We start from the raw sequence: 21,908 nt of genomic DNA, 5'->3' as shown, positions 1-21,908 counted from the left end.
TGAACTGTAACTCAGTAAAATCTTTGAAATTGTTGCATGTTGCATCTGCTAAACATGTGTATACAACCAATAACATTTGATTTGGGCACACACTCCTTATATTCAATTAAACAATTTCCTTCCAACCAGTCTCTCAACATGTTCTTTCACGAGTGTGGTGGTTTGACAATCATAGCAACCGACCTTAATGAACAAATGAATAGGTAATAAGTCAGGTCTTTTCACACCCCCTCAACTACAGTGAGAATTTGGGTTGAGTGATTAACTGACTTGCCGGTTATTTTTTTGTTTTTAAAAAACTAATTGACCAAGGTCCGTTCATTTATTTGAATTGCATTTTGTTCGATCAAGCCCAAACTGTGCGATGTAGTAGGGATTTGTAGTTCCTAACAGGCCAATATTCGACAAAGTTCAGCATTAGAAAACATGGTAATTAACTACAATGACCATAATCCATTGCGTGCCTACCTGTCCAGTCTGAGACAGAGAGAAAAGACTGAAGAACATACAATCAAGAGGGTCTCTACCTGAAAATACATGACCTAAGATAGTGGTATTCAGCATTCATAAAAGTGTGCCTTATTTACCTTGAAGAACTACTAAAATATAGATTTTGTCATGTGATGACTCGGAATTAAATAATATTTATCGAATAAGCCTAAAACAAATGTAATATATACAACTTAAATATTTTATTAATATTAAGTGAATAAGTGATAAGCAGGAATGGTCAGTCACTACCATCATGGGACTTGTATTGATTGTTTTATTCTGTATTATTACAGCCTTCAACCCACATAATGCATAGTGCATTTAATGACTAAAAAACATTATCGAAATCGAAAACCAGGATAAAAAAATAAAAAAATCATAATTAATAACCGTAGAGCTGAAATATCATTAGGTGTCAGTCATTTTATCTGATATTCCACTCTATAATGACTAGTCCTATATCAAAAGAAAGCTGTCGTCAATCAATGCAGTTTTTCAGTCTTGTCAACAGATGTTACTAAACCCATTTATTCTTCCTATACATGGAACAAAAATATAAACGCAACATGCAACAATTTCATTTTTTTTTACTGAGTTACAGTTCATATAAGGAAATCAGTCAATTGAAATAATTAATTAGGCCATAATCTATGGATTTTACATGACTGGGTAGGAGAGCCACCATGGGTGGGCCTGGAAGGGCATATGCCCACACAATGGAGAGCCAGGTCCAGCCAATCAGAATTAGTTTTCCCCCACAAAAGGGCTTTATTACAGACATAAATACTCCTCAGTTTCATCAGCTGTCTGGGTGGTTGGTCTCAGATGATCCCGCAGGTGAAGAAGCCGGATGTGGAGGTCCTGGTTTGGCGTGGTTACATGTGGTCTGCAGTTGTGAGGCCTGTTAGACGTACTGACAAATTATCTAAATTGATGTTGGAGATGGCTTATGGTAAAAAAAAATGTTCTGGTAACAGCTCTGGTGGACATTCCTGCATTCAGCATGCAGATTGCACGTTCCCTCAAAACTTGAGACGTCTGTGATATTGTGTATTGTGCATATTTTAGAGTGTCCTTTCATTATCTCAGCATCAGGTGCCCCTGTGTAATGATCATGCTGTTTAATCATCAGCTTCTTGATAATCCATCCACCTGACAGGTGTGGCATATCTTGGCAAAGGAGACATGTTCACTAACAGGGATGTAAACAAATGTGTGCACAACATTTTAGAGATATAAGCTTTTTTGTGTTTATACACAAATTCTGGGATCTTTTATTTCAGCTCATGAAACACTTGACATGCTGCATTTATATTTCTGTTCAGTATAATAAGCCAAGGTGTAATCATTGGAGACTGCGTGCCTCTCTCTCTCTCTGTTATCCAATCATTGACATAACTGCCCACGCCCTCAGGAGAAAAAGGTTCAAGAAGTTCAAGACAGGACAGCCAATGCGATTGCAATCTCACTCTCTCTCGCCTTTGAGCAAGGCACTGAACCCTAATTGCTCCTGTAAGTCACTATGGGTAACAGTGTTTGCTAAATGACTCAAATGAAATGAACAGTTGGACATTCTTCAAATAACAGCTAATGAACAATTTAAGAGATTCCTCCGCTGCACTACTACCTTTAACTTAATTTGACAAGTATTCCTGTCAGAGCTTAAGGTTCAACTCAAAAGCTCATTCACTCGAGAAAGGAAAATGGACTGTGTTTATCAGACATCCTTGAGACCAACTAGGACTCAGCGTCACATGTAGTTTAAATACAGGTCTGTAACTTTTCCCGGAATCTCACACTCACTCCTTGATACTCTGAATTTCCGTCTGTGACGGAAAGTCTCGGAATTGTCTCATGAAGTCTACATCAACGGTTGGTAGCTCTAATATAAAGCCTTGACTGAAATGCAAATACTGTTAGCACACAAGAAAGTAGCTATGACCGATACACTCAATATATTAATCCACCAGTCAGAAAAGTAAAAAAATGCTGAATATTCAGAACACGGGGAATATATATTTAAAAAAAACACTCAGACACAAGATGCAACAAAAACTGTTTATCCATCAGTGAAAGATAAAATAATAATATATAAAACACACAAAAAAAATCCCTAAAACTCATTACTTATCACGGAGACACAGTTTCCTGAACGATCATATAACATTACTATCCATCTGCTCATAGCATGTACATATAGACTGTATACAGTGCCTCTGGAAAGTATTCAGACCCCTTGACTTTTTCCACATTTTGTTAAGTTACAGCCTTATTCTAAAATGGATTAAATAAATAAAAATCCTCAATCTACACACAATTTCCCATAATGACAAAGTGAAAAGTTTTTATTTATTTAAATGTTTGCAAATGTGTATATGTAAAAGCAAGCTGAAATACATTCACATAAGTATTCAGACACTTTGCTATGAGACTCGAAATTGAGCTCAGGTGCATCCTGTTTCCATTGATCATCATTGAGATGTTTCTACAACTTGATTGGAGTCCACCTGCGGTAAATTCAATTGATTGGACATGATTTGGAAAAGCACACACACCTGTCTATATAAAAGGTCCCCACAGTTGACAGTGCATCAGAGCAAAACAAAAAACCATGAGGTGAAAGGAATTGGTCGTAGAGCTAAGATAGAATTATGTCAAGGCACAGATCTGGGGAAGGATACCAAAACATTTCTGCAGCATTGAAGGTCCCTAAGAACACAATGGCCTCCATCATTCATAATTGGAAGAAGTTTGGAACCACCAAGACTCTTGCTAGAGCTGGCCGCCTGGCCAAACTCAGCAATCGGGGGAGAAGGGCCTTGGTCAGGGAAGTGACCAAGAACCCGATGGTCACTCTGACAGAGCTCCAGAGTTCTTCTGTGGAGATAGGAGAACCTTCCAGAAAGACGAGCATCTCTGCAGCACTCCACCAATCAGGCCTTTATGGTAGAGGGGCCAGACGAAAGCCACTCCTCAGTAAAAGGCACATGCCAGCCCTCTTGGAGTTTGCCAAAAGGACCCCCAGACCATGAGAAACAAGATTCTCTGGTCTTATGAAACCAAGATTGAACTATTTGGCCTGAATGCCAAGCGTCACATCTGTAGGAAACCTGGCACCATCCCTACGGTGAAGCATGGTGGTGGCAGCATCATGCTGTGGGGATGTTTTTCAGCAGCAGGGACTGGGAGACAACGACCCTAAGCACACAGACAAGGCAAATCAGGAGTGGCTTCGGGACAAGTCTCTGAATGTCGAGTGGCCCAGCCAGAGCCCTGGCTTGAACCCGATCTAACATCTCAGGAGAGACCTGAAAATAGCTGTGCAGCGACGCTCCCCATACAACCTGACAGAGCTTGAGAGGATCTGCAGAGAACAATGGGAGAAACTCCCCAAATACAGGTGTGCCAAGCTTGTAGCGTCAAACCCAAGAAGAGTCGACGCTGTGATCGCTGACAAAGGTGCTTCAACAAAAGTACAGAGTAAAGGGTGTGAATAATTATGGAAATGTGATATTTCAGTTCATTTTAATAAATATGCAAACATTCCTAATAACCTGTTTGTTTTTTTTGCTTTGTCATTACAGGCTATTGTGAGTATATGAGATTTTTAAAATTTTGTAATCCACACAAATGCACTGTATACCTGTGTTTTATTTATCCATGGCAATGTTATTCATATTTACCTCCATTTCAAGTCATTGATATCTATACTTCTGTTATTATAGTACAGGGTACATATTAAAACACATACAGAAAGGATCATGGTCAATGAGAAATGGCTTTCAGAAGCTGTGGAACAACACACATGACCCAACAACAATATGGAAGATTGAATATAGCCGACTGTCAAAAGGACTGCAGTTCTGGTCACAGGATGCCTCCCCAAAATGGAACCCCATTGTCTATATAGTGCCTTACTTCAGACCAGGTCTGCATTTGAAATGGCACCCTATATAGTGCACTGAGAAGTAGTCCACTATCGGGAATGGGCTTTGGTTATAAGTAGTGCACTACATAGGGAATAGGTGCCATTTGAGAGATAAATCTACAGAGCATTGTAAAAGGTAAGCTTGGACACATTTGTATTTAACATCAATTACCACACATACCGTTATGTGACTTTGTACACAACATGACACACAGGTCTGATCTTGACTCACGAATTCACCAAAACCACACCTATTGACTTACTACACACAGAAACGTTGTTTTGTTTCTGTTGCACGTACTAGAATACACAGTAAAGAACCAAGGCTTCTGTCAACCATGTTACTACAGATGGACATGGTTAAGGATTGTAGCCTGGTTAAACCAGACACTCACCACTAACACTGGTGAAACGTAATGACATCCGTTCAGATGCCAGGCTAAAGAGATTATACTCTACTTGATAGTAATATGTGATTTTTCTGGTGCAATATCAATTCATTACAACACAATCTATCATCTGGGTGGCACCTAAATATCAATTTACAAACATACATGGGCTCCACTGATGTTCAACATTTTATGATTACAAGTTCATCTGTAAATTCACGTTTACGTTTGCTCCAGTGCATGTGAATACAGCAACCATCGAGGTTGAAATTCCAGGTTTAGTGTGCCTCAAATAAAACACAGAAGCCTTTACAAACATATAATACCAACAACCAGAAGGACAAAGAACTGAGCTGCATTCACACACAGCATAGAAAATATACAGGGGAAAGGCAGGTCTGTACAAATCCCGCCCCTCCCCCCAAAAAAAAAATTTGAGAAAATTTTTAAAAGAAAAATCATATTGAATATCACCACACAATCAGACAAGACAATTCACAGGATTTTGAAAAAAAACTGTTGTTCATGTACACATTCACATTTGTTTCAAGTCTAATACTGTATACACATTTTTGTAATATTTATTCATTAAAGAATTCTTCATTTAAGAGTTATTTTGAAGACTAAAGACAAAGACTAGATAGTTATTTTCTTCCAGTTTCAGTTCATTAAAATGAGATATTTGTGTTAACAATATTATATTTTCATATACCATTTTCACATCTACACTGATGGGTTCTGACTAGAGGAAGTACACCTAACGACCCGGAAGTTACTTTTTCGTAGCAGGTTAGGTTCATTTACACAGCAGGTTAGGAGACTTGGGTTATGGTTAGGAAAAGGGTTAGGGGTTTTAGCTAAAATGCTCTCCTAACCTGGAACGAAAAGTCATTTCTGGGTTGTAGTTGTACCCCCTCTAGTCATAACCACACTCATGTACTAACGTTGACAACTACATTTTGCTTTCACTCATCAAGGTTAAAAATCCACCATTACCCAGAGCAATACCGATTTTTATGACATCACCAATGACACCATTTACAACCAGCTTTGCCCCCTGGGTAATATGGTAATTTTTTGTTGTTGTTGTTGCATTCGCTTCACAGGGTTCACTTTCAGGATTAGTGAGAGGATTGACCAATGGGAATAAACGTTCATAAACATCTACTAACAGCAAATACAATATCTTCAAAAGGGGGAACGAAGACTACATTTACAACTTAATTCTTAACCGGGTTACAGTTGCCATACTTGGAATGTTCCATCCTATGCGAACACTGTACGTGTGCGTTTTAAATGACTTATTATTGAACACCTATTCTTTGTTTCACTGATAATCAATAGCATAATGACTGTTCAAAAAAAATAAACACTCCCCGTAACTTGAAACGTAAAATGGTAAGGAACTAGTTGACACTTCTAACATGACTTTGTTATGACTTGTGATTGGAGATGAAGAAGCCAACAGCAGTCTGGTATTTCCACTCTAGGCAAATGCTAGACAAACACTGACATGTAGCCATTAGCTATCCAACAACTAGGTAAGATCTAAACACACAGACTAGAGATAGACTTCTATTGTATTTCTATCCATTTCTATGTCTAAAACAAGGTAGATGGATATCACACCTTTCCTGAGAATCTAGATAAAAATTCAACATGGACAAAATTGCTCTAATCCTTTTTTAAATACGATTCAAATAAGATTTTCCTGCATTTTTTTGTTGTTGTCATGTCCACGTTTATCCTTTATAATGATACAGCACTGCCAAAAAAAAAAATATATATATAAACTGTTTCTCAAAGACAAGACATCACAATCCTACTAGTTCCTGCTAAGCTCCTTCCATAAAATAAAACATCCTTCCAAAAGCAATAACCCATCATATTTTCTGAAACATGGCATTGGCTCTAGTAAGACTGTATTGTATATTCTTCTATTCAAAGCGAATCAGAATTACGGGGCAGTGCAAGTGTCTGTCTGGCACATGGAAGCAGAGAAAATCATCGTGCGTGGAACTATGTGTCATAATAACTGCGTGCATGGTTGGAGTGTTGGTCCACGCGAAGGGATAGATGTGTGAGTTCAGTAAAACATATTATTCTTATGCTGCTTAAGGGGAACCTTTTGGAGCAAAATCAAAACATTACATCATCCTATTCTGAATTGAACCCTAAATTGTGAATTTTGTTCTCATTTGATGATCAACCCTTTTCATCTCGGTCTGTCCCTCACCTACCCTGTGTGGCTCCGTTTTTATCTCTCTTGCCAACTGACGATTCCATGAGGAGTTGACGAGAAACAGACTGGCACCCTGACTATATCTCCTCAGCCTCCCCTCCACCCTGACTATATCTCCTCAGCCTCCCCTCCACCCTGACTATATCTCCTCAGCCTCCCCTCCACCCTGACTATATCTCCTCAGCCTCCCCTCCACCCTGACTATATCTCCTCAGCCTCCCCTCCACCCTGACTATATCTCCTCAGCCTCCCCTCCACCCTGACTATATCTCCTCAGCCTCCCCTCCACCCTGACTATATCTCCTCAGCCTCCCCTCCACCCTGACTATATCTCCTCAGCCTCCCCTCCACCCTGACTATATCTCCTCAGCCTCCCCTCCACCCTGACTATATCTCCTCACCCTCCCCTCCACCCTGGCTATATCTCCTCACCCTCCCCTCCACCCTGGCTATATCTCCTCACCCTCCCCTCCACCCTGGCTATATCTCCTCACCCTCCCTCCACCCTGGCTATATCTCCTCACCCTCCCCTCCACCCTGGCTATATCTCCTCACCCTCCCCTCCACCCTGGCTATATCTCCTCACCCTCCCCTCCACCCTGGCTATATCTCACCCCCTCTCACACTCCCCCCATCTCCCACCCTGACACTCTCCTCCACCCTGCCCTACATGCCCGGGTCGTCATAGTTGTAGGTGGGTGCCTGTGAGTACTGGGGTTGTTGCTGCTGCATGGCTCCCTGCGCCACCCCTACAGCGGCCTGCTGCGCTGCCTGCTGGACGTGAGGGTTCTTCCAGGCCCCGGTGGTCCACTCCTCCTGTGCTTTACTCATACTGCCCCCAGTGCCACGGTACATGTTGTGCACCTGGAGAGAGTCAGAGAGATGGTATTAGAGTGAGTTATATTACTGTAGCTAGTGTGTGAGAGAGACGTACAGAATACTGGCCCGGTGCCACGGTACATGTTGTCAGGGAGACATGGTGTGTGAGTTATATTACTGTAGCTAGTGTGTGAGAAAGACGTACAGAATACTGGCCGGGTGCCACGGTACATGTTGTCAGGGAGACATGGTGCTTGAGTTATATTACTGCAAGTAATACAGAAGTCTTGAGAATGAATACGGTCTTTTCTCTCCTAGAGAAAAACATATTTTTTTGTTGATGTTTTGTGTCTTCTCACTTTTCTTTATTTCACTTGTTTTGGCAATGTAAACATGTTTCCCATGCCAATAAAGCCCTTTCAATTGAACTGAATAGAGAGAGAGAGAGAGAGAGCGAGAAAGTCAAACGGAGGACAGAGAGAAAGAGTACTGTCCTTCAGTGCAACGGTACATGTTTTGCGCACGGAGAGAGAGAAAGAACAAAATAGTGTGAGAGACACAGACATACAGTCAGGTCCAAAATGATTGACACCCTTGATAAAGATAAGCAAAAACACTATAAAATAAATAATTAAAATACTGAGCTACATTGTGTATGCAAAAAAAATGGGAAACTCATATTTTATACAATTGCTCAGAAAAATTGATTTTAACAAGGGCAAAACAATTATTGCCACCCCTGTACCCCAGAACCCTCGCCTTGGTAGGATAACGACACAGAGCTTTTTTTCTAAAATCTTTAATGAGTTGGAGAACACATTGGGAGGAATCTTAGACCATTCCTCCATACAGAATCTTTCCAGATCCTTGATAGCCTATGTATGCACTTATGGACTGCCTTCTTTCATTCAAACCACCGGTTTTCAATGGGGTTTCGATCATGGCTGGAAATTGAGATGGTTATTGCAAAATTTCGATTTTTGTGGTCAATTAACCATTTCTTTGTGGATTTCGATGTGTCCTTGGGGGGTTATTGTCTTACTGGAAGATACACTTGTGGCCATGTTTCAAACCTTCTAGCAGAGGCAACCAGGGTTTATAAATGTCCTGGTACTGTGTAAAGTTCATGATGCCGTTGACCTTAACAAGAGCCCCAGGACGGAAGCAAAATAGCCCCATCACATCAAAGATTTATTACCATATTTTACAGTAGATAGAGGGTATTTTCTTCCCTATTTTCCTATCATTTGACCATATAAATGCCAATACTTTTGGACCAGACTGTATATAATACTGGCCCCGGTGTCACGGTACATGTTGTGGACCTGGAGAGAGTCAGGGAGAGATTGAGATGATGTTAGAGATTCATATTACTGCTTGTCAAACAACAAAAGGTAAAAAGTCAGACCAGGCCAAAACAAAAAATTATCCAACGTCCCCATCAACTCTGGTGTGGACCTGCACGAGTCAGAGATATTTTTTATTTATTTTTTAAAACTGAGGCATTAACTAACATTTCAGTGTTCAAACATCAATGAGGGGTTAAATGTGCCCCGAGTTAGCAAAAGGGATTATTTTTTTAACCGCCAGTCCTTGAGATTTTGTGAGTCATATTACAGCCAAGTCAAACTAAAGTCGCAGGAAATAAATACGGTCTTTGCTCTAAATAAGATCGGATCTCCTGTTACTATAGCAACCCATCAGGTAGTTGTCCTCCGCAGGTTACAGACTTACAGATTTTTTTTCTAGAACGCATGGTCAGAGGGCCCGGAACATAATTGCAAATAATTAGTAGACTGCAAATTGACCACAAGAAGCCCAAACAGATATAATATTTGACTAAAACATAATCATTACTTAGATATGTATACAATCAAATACTGTATATCTCTATTATTTGTGGGAATCATTTGTTACAGATTTCCTACATTTTAAATCACTTGGAAAATATTTGCTGGTGTTTTTAGTCTTATGTCCAACGGAAAAAAATAAATAAATACAAAACTTGGGGGACCAATAAAATCACCCGCAGGCAAAATTCATCCCGCAAGGCCGCCAGTTGGGGACCCCTGACATACAGTAACATGAACCACACATTTCACATAGTTACAAGAGTTGCATTATACTGTAGTCAGAGTGAGAAAAGTGATCGCTAGTGCTGAAGTGTAAAGTGTATATTGTACCTTGGTGAGCCCGGTGAAGGAGAGGACAGCCATGGCAGTGAACATGATGGTGGGGATCAGCATGACAACAGCAGAGCCTATATTGGTGCTAAAGAAGGTAATGGTAGCCAGCCAGCCACTAGAGGAAGGAAGGAGAAGAAGAAACAAGTGGAGGACTGTTCTAAGGCAGGGTTCCCTAATGGTAACAATACAATTAAACAGTAGGCCAATGGCAGACAATCAGGTCAATCAATAAAATAGTTTAGCCCTTTTTACATCAACTGTTGTCACAAAAATGGTTAACCCGGCCAAGACCCCATTAAAGAGCACCGACATTGGCAAGGAAAAACTCCTTAGAAGGAAGAAACCTTAAGAGGGACCAGACTCAGAGGCCATTCCTTTTACAGCCAATAGGCACGACTTTCGCCAACAATTTAAAAAGTTTATGTTTTAATATGCTATTTCAAGCTGTTTTTTTTAACTGACGTTTTGGCCATCAGTGTAGGGCTAGGCGGTATACTGTATTTTACTACATACACCAGTATTGATGCATTGACCGGTTTGGGTTTTACTTTAACTTCCATGGCGGTATTTGAATGCTTGGTTTGTTAAATGTGATACGCAGTGTGTAACGTCCATTGTTAAAGTTTACTCCGCTACTTCGAGTCATCCCTCTCTACTCTCTCTCTCTCTCTCTCTCTCTCTCTCTCTCCACGCCGCTTCAACAGATCTAGTCCCGCCCCCTGTCACTCAAGGAGCGCATTTGTTGTTGCTTGACCACGAGACACTTTTGTTCAGTCTACATGGTCAATGCAGCACACACTATATCAATGTTGTTACCAATTTGATCCGAATATAAATCCACAAACGTTCTATAATTACAATATTAGTTTGTGTTTCTTACATCTGCAAATAGCTAGTTTTTATTTTCTTAGCAAGGTAAGCTAAATCGTGTTAGCCACTAATGCTAATCGCTAGTTAGCTGGCTATAAAAGTACTGAGTCAGAGCAAACGTAGCTAGCTAATACAGCCTGATACCAGTGCTGGTGGAGGCCTAAATCAGCATTTTGTTTGTGCAACAGTATCTTCTAAATCAATGAGAAATAGGCAAAAGCATGAATATGTTGGCTATATGAATAAAGATTTAATGTAGCCAAAGATTATAGGGTCCCCTAGGAAACACTGAACATCACTTTGGTTCCTAACCTATCACAATAACACGTCCATGGCATTTTCCTTCGTTGTCATGTCAACCACTGTATTCAAAGTACCCACTATTATTTATATTCTAACTATAGAATTATAATAAACATTCCAAAAGTTCACCCAAGTGTTTTGATCTAAATCGCAGTTTCAACATTTGGTTAAATATAAGGCCTAGTATTTTTGTCCATATCATGGCAGTGTGGAAATGATCTCAAATGAGTGCAGGAAATGCAAATGCAGGAAATTATATTAGGTTGAAGCTGAATTGAACTGTATAAACCAATCAGAATGGAGAAAGATCCACTGAAATAATTTAGAATATATGTGTTGCCACCATAGGGTCACGCACTAATAAAGCAAATTTAGAATTTTTATTAATCAAAAAACATAAAATATTGTCAATTTAAAAAAAACTAAAAACCATATATGATATGATATTTAGGCAATATCGCCCAGCCCTATGTCAATGGCCTTCATCAGACTGAACCAGGCTCCATCCTTACCAGACGCCCCAGCCTGGGATGCCTATACACTGAATGATGCTGATCACCACCTGGGCCATGAACACGAAGAAGAACGCCATGAAGTTGAACGAGCTGTCAGTCCTAAAAAGGTGGAAGAAGAGAAGTAAATCTAGTCAGAAATCCAGGATTTAACCTACTGTGGAAATGGTCTACTGTAACTTGACTGACGTCCTCTCTGCCTCATGAGAACTTAACACACGGTGTCAGAAGTGGACTCCAGATGTATGAGCTACGTTGTTGACCCCATCACCTTCTCATTAAACATATACTGTACGTGAACTTTAATCACTTCTCTCCGCCTCATCCATGACAGTATAACGTAACATAAGGGTGCGTGCGTTGAGTAAGACAGAAAGGTGTTCAACATTTATTTCAATGGAATGATCAGTACTGTTACTGAACGACCAAACTTTGGCAAAATGTTGAACCGAAATGAACGCACCCCAGGTGTCAGAAAGAAGGATGTACTTACTTGAAGGCCTTGTAGATGGGTCTGAACCAGCACACGTAGGAACAGGGGGTGAACAGGATGAGCCACAGAATGGCCATGCCAAAGTTAGTGGCTCCACCCCCGCCGCACATCCACGCCAGGCAGCCAATCAGATTGACCGCCAAGGTGGCACTGTTAACTGTAACAATAACCGGTGGGGGGGGGGGGTTAAATAACTATATTAATGGTTGACTTTGCATTATTTGAACTGCTACAGCATTGGTCATGTTCATTAGGGCATGCAATGGAAAAACGAACACCACAGTCTGTTATTGGATGATTCATCTAGCAAAGTAGCAAAGTTTAATTGGTTACTTCAGATTTGTATAGGAGTCTGCAGAGACAGTAAAGGTAGCTTTATGTATGGGAGTCTACAGAGACAGTAGCTTTATGTATGGGAGTCTACAGAGACAGTAGCTTTATGTATGGGAGTCTACAGAGACAGTAGCTTTATGTATGGGAGTCGACAGAGCCAGTAAAGGTAGCTTTATGTATGGGAGTCTACAGAGACAGTAGCTTTATGTATGGGAGTCTACAGAGACAGTAGAGCTTTATGTATGGGAGTCTGCAGAGACAGTAAAGGTAGCTTTATGTATGGGAGTCTACAGAGACAGTAGCTTTATGCATGGGAGTCTACAGAGACAGTAGCTTTATGTATGGGAGTCTACAGAGACAGTAGCTTTATGTATGGGAGTCTACAGAGACAGTAAAGGTAGCTTTATGTATGGGAGTCTACAGAGACAGTAACGGTAGCTTTATGTATGGGAGTCTACAGAGACAGTAAAGGTCTTTATGTATGGGAGTCTACAGAGACAGTAACGGTAGCTTTATGTATGGGAGTCTACAGAGACAGTAGCTTTATGTATGGGAGTCTACAGAGACAGTAGCTTTATGTATGGGAGTCTACAGAGACAGTAAAGGTAGCTTTATGTATGGGAGTCTACAGAGACAGTAACGGTAGCTTTATGTATGGGAGTCTACAGAGACAGTAAGTAGCTTTATGTATGGGAGTCTACAGAGACAGTAACGGTAGCTTTATGTATGGGAGTCTACAGAGACAGTAGAGCTTTATGTATGGGAGTCTACAGAGACAGTAGCTTTATGTATGGGAGTCTACAGAGACAGTAGAGCTTTATGTATGGGAGTCTACAGAGACAGTAGCTTTATGTATGGGAGTCTACAGAGACAGTAGCTTTATGTATGGGAGTCTACAGAGACAGTAGAGCTTTATGTATGGGAGTCTGCAGAGACAGTAAAGGTAGCTTTATGTATGGGAGTCTACAGAGACAGTAGCTTTATGCATGGGAGTCTACAGAGACAGTAACGGTAGCTTTATGGTTTAGAATCTGAGATATAAAGGAAAGATCTCTATGACCAAGTTATGGTCTGCTTCTTTTTTTGTATATATTTATTTAACGAGGCAAGTCAATAAATAAAAATAACACTATAGAGGGCATCATTTGGGACTTTCTAAAAACTAAAGCAATCAGCTATCCATTCAACACACAACACACTGACTAGTAGGCTAAGAGGCACAAACTAATCATGACCTATTTCTGTATTTAAACTTACTTTTATATTCCCCCCCGGCCTGAGTGATAATGAAATGAAAAAGGTATACAAATCATCCATATATAAAAGCTTACGATTGAACTATTAGCTTCATGTTCAGTTATTGTTGTCAGGTTAATGGTATAGAGATGGGAGGCTTTAAACTAGTGGAAGATGATTGTGATGAAAAAAAAGACAAAACATTATTATTGGATGCCTATATGTCACAAATCATGCTACTGTATACCTGTGTTTCCTCATATTATTTTGGGTAAAAAAAACACACACAGGTGATTTTAAAAGGAAGGCCAAACAGTAGCAGATGAGGCACTTAACAGTTTACCGGTATGTCGTCCACTTTAGTGATCTAAACATTAAATACAGTATGTAAATGGATTTGTTAAGAGTGAGCCAGTGGTGCCCGGTACGCAGTATATACCTCTAATATTCTACCGGCATCTCTTTGAAGAATATTAGCACTGATACATGATGGCATTTGAAATATAAAGAGTACATTTTGAACATTTGAAGCTGGTTTACCCACACACCCAAATTTAGCCAAGTTCAGGACCGGACCTAAAAGCATTGTCAACGGAAAATGCCATATAAGAACTAGCTTTGCTATATCTATGTCTGGGAAACCAGTCCAGATGCCTCAGTCTCTAATCACAGGGTGTCTTCCAAATGTCACCCTGTTCCCTATACATGTACACTACTTAGCTTGGACCAGAAACCCTTAGCTTGGACCAGAAACCCTTAGCTTGGACCAGAAACCCTTAGCTTGGACCAGAAACCCTTAGCTTGGACCAGAAACCCTTAGCTTGGACCAGAAACCCTTAGCTTGGACCAGAAACCCTTAGCTTGGACCAGAAACCCTTAGCTTGGACCAGAAACCCTTAGCTTGGACCAGAAACCCTTAGCTTGGACCAGAAACCCTTAGCTTGGACCAGAAACCCTTAGCTTGGACCAGAAACCCTTAGCTTGGACCAGAAACCCTTAGCTTGGACCAGAAACCCTTAGCTTGGACCAGAAACCCTTAGCTTGGACCAGAAACCCTTAGCTTGGACCAGAAACCCTTAGCTTGGACCAGAAACCCTTAGCTTGGACCAGAAACCCTTAGCTTGGACCAGAAACCCTTAGCTTGGACCAGAAACCCTTAGCTTGGACCAGAAACCCTTAGCTTGGACCAGAAACCCTTAGCTTGGACCAGAAACCCTTAGCTTGGACCAGAAACCCTTAGCTTGGACCAGAAACCCTTAGCTTGGACCAGAAACCCTTAGCTTGGACCAGAAACCCTATGTGCCCTGGTTAAAAGTAGTGCCTGACAAAAACAATAAAAAGGTGCCATTTGAGATCAGCCACACTCACAGATCCATAGGTAGTACAGCTTCTTGCACATGGAACGGTGTACATCTGGGATCTCGTTAAAATCCTGATAGAAACATGGCCTCAGAGGGATGAAGCGAGGCAGGGGAGGGAAATTGTTTTCTGCGAAAAAAGAAAAAAAAAGGGCAAAGCTATCACGTTGATGTTGCTGGTAATTCCCTTTAATTAGTCAGATCTTGAATGAAAACAATATATTATTTTGGGTTGAAGTACAGGCCATTGAACCTGATCAAGACAACATTTGTACTTGATTAATAAAATATTACTGTTAAGCAATGTGCAGTCATACTACAATTATATGATAATAACATGCTTATACCTTTAAAAAAAGTCATAATTCAATACACACAGAAGTCACACTAACAAAATCTCTACTATGATTATATCCTTGTATGAATGAGATAATTAAAATCAGTTATAACCTACCTGCCATTACAACTGGATCTGTCCCTCCAGTTGAAAATAATTATGATCCAACACCCAATTGCCTTGGAAATCAAAACTGAAAAGAATATAAAGTTGTATTAATCAAAGTATAATATCATGTGTTTTTGGCTATCTATCATAAAAAGCTATAAATTACCTTTCATATTCAATCCAGAAACAAATTGGCTATACAATATTTTGCCTAAATCATATGAAATGTTGATAGGACTATGAAAAACATTGAGTGGCCAATGCATGAGGAGGTACCTGTGAAATGACACCAAAACCGGCTGTCCCAGTGTCCCTCCCAGTGTGCTTTGCGCTCATATATAGCTAGCCCACCAGCTCCACTGCTACAATATGAGATTACAATGTAATGTGCAGCACTGCATGAAAAGCAACATTTTTGGGTGAAATCGGATCTGCTATATTCCCGTGAAATTTAAGGTGCCCGGTCGTGGGTGGGAATTTCCCAATTTGATTGTGGACTCCTGTAGACTTCTGCGCATCCGTGATATGGTAATTGTGTTATAGTCAATTCCCAATTATGCATTAATACGTTTTTGGAAATATCCGGACCGTGCACGTAAAGTAAAGTAAATTCTCAAATGCCACAGGCACGTACCTCTCAAACTCGTGTGTTGGAAGAGAAGCACCCCTGTGAAAAGAAGCCAACTCTCCATGTATCCATTGTTTATCTAACCTGTGATGAGTTTAGTATTTTTTATGTATAATAAGGGTTTTGACCGAGTGAAAAACAAGTGAGATTCTCATTCATAAGAGTGTAGCTAAACTAAACTGGCTAACTTTGTAAATTAATGTAAATTAATGAGAACAAGATGGCGTCTCAGATTATTTTAAATTTCTGTTATGAATGTATTTATATACAAACAACACTAATGATATTTTCTAAGTTGACTTTTTATGAAATTTGTATCTAACTGTTGCATGCTAATTGCTAAGTGCTAACATTATCTAGCTCAGCGCTAGGCTTTTAGCTTATATTGTAGTTGGCTAGCTGTTCTTAGGATTTTGTTACATTTAACATAATGCATGGGTGTATATATATAGTGGTTTTGCACATTTATTGATAAATTAGCTAACACTAGCTAGCCCGGTTCAAACCCTGATGCATCATACATATGTAACAGTATAACTTTAGTCCGTCCCCTCGCCCATACCCGGGCTCGAACCAGGGACCCTCTGCACACATCAACAACTGACACCCACGAAGCATCGTTACCCATCGCTCCACAAAAGCCGCGGCCCTTGCAGAGCAAGGGGAACCACTACTTCAAGGTCTCGAAGCGAGTGACGTCACCGATTGAAACGCTACCAGCGCGCACCACCACTAACTATCTAGCCATTTCACATCCATTACACTCACTCCCCTTTTGACGACCTTTTCCGCAGCAACCAGTGACACGGGTCACGGCACCAATGTAACAGTATGACTTTAGTCCGTCCCCTCACCCATACCCGGGCTCGAACCAGAGCAAGGGGAACCATTACTTCAAGGTCTCAAAGCGAGTGACGTCACAGATTGAAACACTACCAGCGCGCACCACCGCTAACTAACTAGCCATTTCACATCCGTTACACATACACACCTAGTAAGACATATCTTTTTGCAAAGGCAATTAGCTAATAAAGTAGATTCTTCTAGAGATTGTGTAAATGTTACAACTCAATTCAACAAAGATAACACTTTTGCATTCTCTCTGAAGAGTGGGAATATGAATATGCACGACTTGAGATTTATGCGTTTGTTTACTGTGTTCTATTGGGTCTAGCTAGACGCACGGTGGAGAGTGTTTGCAGAGGATGAGAGACATTTGGAGAGAAGTCAATGTGGACCGGATGAGCGATGAGGAAGATGGCCTGCAAAACAGCAAACCAGTGTGGTTCGTCAAGCCCCCCTACTTCCGGAGTGAGGTGCTCATTGAACGTAGTCAAGAACAACAGAGCCCCTTGGAGAAGGACCAGAGCTACTTGGCGAGCCACACCGTACGGATCATGTCTGGGGAGTTTTCAACAAGGCAACCTATATCCCACGGACCCCTCAAATATCAACACTATAGCTACCCCAATGGAGGCTCACCCTGGACCAAGCAATGACTCCTGTCAGTAGTGTGTTAAAAAAAATATTTTTTAACACTTTTGTTGATCTTTGAATAGGCTTGTTCATATTCCTCTAAATGAGGTATACCCCCTTTAACCCATGTAAGCAGATAAGTACATCATTCAAAATTCAAAGATGAATTGAATTAAAGTGTTTTTAAAGTGTTTTCAAATGGAGAAGGCCCCGTTTAGAGGGCAGTCTCCATGGATCTTACTTTAGTTTGTTTAGCCTAGGGGTCTCCATGGATCACTTTAGTTTCAGGCCCCGTTTAGCCTAGGGCTAGTCTCCATGGATCTTACTTTAGTTTCAGGCCCCGTTTAGCCTAGGGCTAGTCTCCATGGATCTTACTTTAGTTTCAGGCCCCGTTTAGCCTAGGGCTAGTCTCCATGGATCTTACTTTAGTTTCAGGCCCCGTTTAGCCTAGGGCTAGTCTCCATGGATCTTACTTTAGTTTCAGGCCCCGTTTAGCCTAGGGCTAGTCTCCATGGATCTTACTTTAGTTTCAGGCCCCGTTTAGCCTAGGGCTAGTCTCCATGGATCTTACTTTAGTTTCAGGCCCCGTTTAGCCTAGGGCTAGTCTCCATGGATCTTACTTTAGTTTCAGGCCCCGTTTAGCCTATGCAGATGCTATTACCCACTTTCTTCTAGTCAACTGAAACGAATTGTCATCCTTCAAGAAGTGTATTTGTGTGTTTTATTCAAGGAACTAAAGACTTGTTTTAGTATAGCGATGTCATGAGGTGCTGGAAAAACCTTGCTTGAATTTTATTTCTGAAAAGGTGTCGGAACTCTGATGTGATATTAAAAAAATTATGAAAAGTAATTTAATTCAATCCTAATTGACTCATTCTTTAAATAATGAATAGTTTATTTTTATATATACCAGTGACAGCTACTAAGGCAAGCTACCAACGAATAGCATAAGCTTTCAGTGTGTGTGGGGGGGGGAGGGGGTAAGTATGTGCAACCTTAAGCAAGCGCACGGCCATTTACTGACATTTATGGGAGAGATGTGGGCGTACGTGGACAGATGTATTGCAACTGATGTCAAAGGCGTGCACTGGAATTTCAAGATGTGTCCTGGTAAGTGGGTGGATGTGTCTGGACCCGATTCACTGAACCGTTGTCGGTGTTATCGGCGATTTACGGGACCAAACAATGTTGGACACGTGCCTGCTAATTTTCAGAAACGGTACGTTTTTACGGACTTGTGCACTGGATGGTTCGACCCGTAAATGTGCATTTTCATACAGTGACATGTTACTTCAATGATGCATCAGACAAGCCTTTTAAAAATACGACCCATACTTTAATGGAGACATACAGTGCATTCGGAAAGTATTTGTCCACATTTTGTTACGTTACAGCCTTATTCTAAAATGGATGAAATTGTTTTCCCCCCTCATCAATCTATACACAATACCACATAATGAAAAAGCAAAAACAAGATCACATTTACATAAGTATTCAGACCTTTCACTCTGTACTTTGTTGAAGCACCTTTGTCAGCGATTACAGCCTTGAGTCTTCTTGGGTATGACGCTACAACCTTGGCACACCTGTACTTGGGGAGTTTCTCCCATTATTCTCTGCAGATCCTCTCAAGCTCTGTCAGGTTGGATGAGGAGCGTCGCTGCACAGCTATTTTTAAGTCTCTCCAGAGATGTTCGATCGGGTTCAAGTCCGGGCTCTGGCTGGGCCACTCAAGGACATTCAGAGACTTGTCCCGAAGCTACTCCTGCGTTGTCTTGGCTGTGTGCTTATGCTGTCCTGTTGGAAGATGAACCTTTGCCCCAGTCTGAGGTCCTGAGCGCTCTGGAGCAGGTTTTCATCAAGGATCTCTTTACTTTGCTCCGTTCATCTTTCCCTCGATCCTGACTAATCTCCCAGTCCCTGCCGCTGAAAAACATCCCCACAGCTTGACGCTGCCACCACCATGCTTCACTGTAGGGATGGTGCCCGGTTTCCTCCAGACGTGACGCGTGGCATTCAGGCCAAATAGTTCAATCTTGGTTTCATCAGACCAGAGAATCTTGTGTCTCATGGTCTGAGAGTCTTTAGGTGTCTTTTGGCAAACTCCAAGCGGGCTGTCATGTGCTTTTTACGGAGGAGTGGCTTCCATCTGGCCACTCTACCATAAAGGCCTGATTGGTGGAGTGCTACAGAGATTTTTGTCTTTTTGGAAGGTTCTCCCATCTCCACAAAGGAACGCTAGAGCTCTGTGACCATCTGGCTCTTGGTCACCTCCCTGACCAAGGCCCTTCTCCCCCGATTACTCAGTTTGGCCAGACAGCCAGCTCTAGGAAGAGTCTTGGTGGTTCCAAACTTTTTCCATTTCAGAATGATGGAGGCCACGGTGTTCTTGGGGACCTTCAATGCTGCACAAATGTTTTGATGCCTTTCCCCAGATCTGTGCCTCAACACAATCCTGTCTCGGAGCTCTATTGACAATTCCTTTGAACCTAATGGCTTGGTTTTTGCTCTGACATGTGAGACCTTCTATAGACAGGTGTGTGCGCCTTTCCAAATCATGTCCAATCAAATTAATTTACCACAGGTGGACTCCCAAGTTGTAGAAACATCTCAAGGATGATTCAATGGAAACAGGATGCACCTGAGCTCAAGTCTCATAGCAAAAGGTCTGAATACTTATGTAAATAAGGTATTAACAAAAACCTGTTTTCGCTTTGTCATTATTTGGGTAGTGTGTAGATTGATGAGGAAAACAATTTAAATCCTAAATCAGAAACATAAAATGTGGAAAGAGTCTGAATAATTTCCGAATGCACTGTACATTGTAGCCTACTTAAGATGATTTAAAAAACATTTGAATAAAGCTTGACAGTGTGATGAAGAATATTTGCAGCTATCTCAATCATATTTTGACGACTGAAATAATCACATTTTGGCCCATTCAAAATGTGTCATGTCCATCAGAGGTTGAGTCTGTATGGATGAAGGGCATTTTCCCAGCATATATTTTTGCACCAAATAAGACCATCATACTGATAATAAACGATGTTTTGAGACCACGAATCTATGCAATATGATGTTTTTTTTCTTCCAATTCAGATTTGTTTTTCAGTTTAAAGGATGGGCAGGATGCAAGATGCCGCTGTTTGTATGCTACAATTGCATCGTGATGAGCACTACTGTCAATGGAGAAGCAGCGCCCTTCAGAGGAGTAGAGCCTAGCCTACGACATGATAAGGTATTTTTCAGCTGGACTCAATAAAACAAGTCTGACGTTTGTACCTTTCTTGCCGCATTTACATTCTATTTATGCACAGATCATTCTGTAAATCTGTCATTTGCTCAATCGTGTTACTTAAACAGAATGAATGAATGGAATGGAAATAACACGGTATGGATTCGTTAGAATGGTTTTATTTCTTACCTCCTTTTGTTTCCCCCACAAACCAGCAGTGCTGATACTATGCAACGTCTGTCAATTGCATTCTATGACGATATTCTTCACGAAACACAATAATACGCGCTTGTGAAATTAATCGAGAGACAGAAATTCTAAATTCGACTAAAATCAGAAATGTCTTCACCCACCGACAGCTTGGGAGTAGAACGCAATCACGTGACGTCACGTTTCTCCCCTCTCTCTCTTTTTACGCACGTACCGGTCGCACGAGGAACGGTTTGAGGAAACGGATATGTTGCTGGCCAGAACCGAACAAACCACTTACTAGCAAGTACATAATTTCTTTCTAAACCTTTCCAATAAAAGTGTAAGTACCCAGTAAAATACTACTTGAGTGAAAAGTATATTAAATGTTTTAAATGTAGTTAAGTAGCAAGTGTGGAAAAAGTCCATTCGCAGGAACGCGAAACATCAGCAGTTCTACCCTTGAGCAAGGCAATTAGCCCCCAATACCAACTGCCCTTTCCCTTACATTGTAAGATAATTAATGTGCAATATTTTAGCTTAAAATTGATGTGTAATCTGTAGATGTGTTTGATAGCAGATGTAACAGTCTCACTTTATGAACTTGGCGGAGGTGTTGCTAACATTTACAATAGCAAATTTCAATTTACAAAAAGCCCCCCAACATTTTCATCTATTGAGCTTCTTTTATTTTTAAAATGTTTACCTTAATTTTGTAGTATGATCTAAAATAAAGACGCCCGATCACGAGGTTCTAGCTCCAGTCTGTTTATT

General features: G+C 40.8%; 1 protein-coding gene across 4 annotated transcripts; it reads right to left on the bottom strand.

Annotated features, from left to right (window-relative positions):
* Positions 1 to 7,672: 7,672 nt before the first annotated feature.
* Positions 7,673 to 21,908, bottom strand: LOC112218933 (secretory carrier-associated membrane protein 5). Of its 4 annotated transcripts, XM_042301870.1 has the most exons (8): positions 21,135 to 21,357; positions 15,883 to 15,968; positions 15,616 to 15,691; positions 15,172 to 15,291; positions 12,235 to 12,391; positions 11,742 to 11,843; positions 10,054 to 10,171; positions 7,673 to 7,915 (listed from the first exon to the last, which is right to left on the bottom strand). In XM_042301870.1, exons 3-8 carry the CDS (start codon positions 15,620 to 15,622, stop codon positions 7,718 to 7,720), a joined length of 702 nt encoding a protein of 233 aa, XP_042157804.1. In that variant the 5' UTR covers positions 15,623 to 15,691; positions 15,883 to 15,968; positions 21,135 to 21,357; the 3' UTR covers positions 7,673 to 7,717. The 4 variants fall into 4 exon arrangements, with proteins under 4 accessions (XP_042157804.1, XP_042157805.1, XP_024235944.2 ...); XM_042301871.1 differs by lacking the exons at positions 15,883 to 15,968; positions 21,135 to 21,357 and adding an exon at positions 21,841 to 21,908; XM_024380176.2 differs by lacking the exon at positions 15,883 to 15,968.

Source organism: Oncorhynchus tshawytscha, linkage group LG19 (genome assembly GCF_018296145.1).
Source record: "Oncorhynchus tshawytscha isolate Ot180627B linkage group LG19, Otsh_v2.0, whole genome shotgun sequence".
Lineage (NCBI taxonomy): Eukaryota > Metazoa > Chordata > Actinopteri > Salmoniformes > Salmonidae > Oncorhynchus > Oncorhynchus tshawytscha.
Note: the sequence above shows the minus strand (reverse complement) of the source record. Positions and strands in the feature narration are given on the sequence as shown.

Coding starts and splice junctions, on each gene's coding strand:
- LOC112218933 (XM_042301871.1), bottom strand. Junction 11,844..12,234: donor CCCATCTACAAGGCCTTCAA/GTAAGTACATCC, acceptor CCACCTTTTTAG/GACTGACAGCTCGTTCAACT. Junction 7,916..10,053: donor CCTTCACCGGGCTCACCAAG/GTACAATATACA, acceptor GACTCTCTCCAG/GTGCACAACATGTACCGTGG.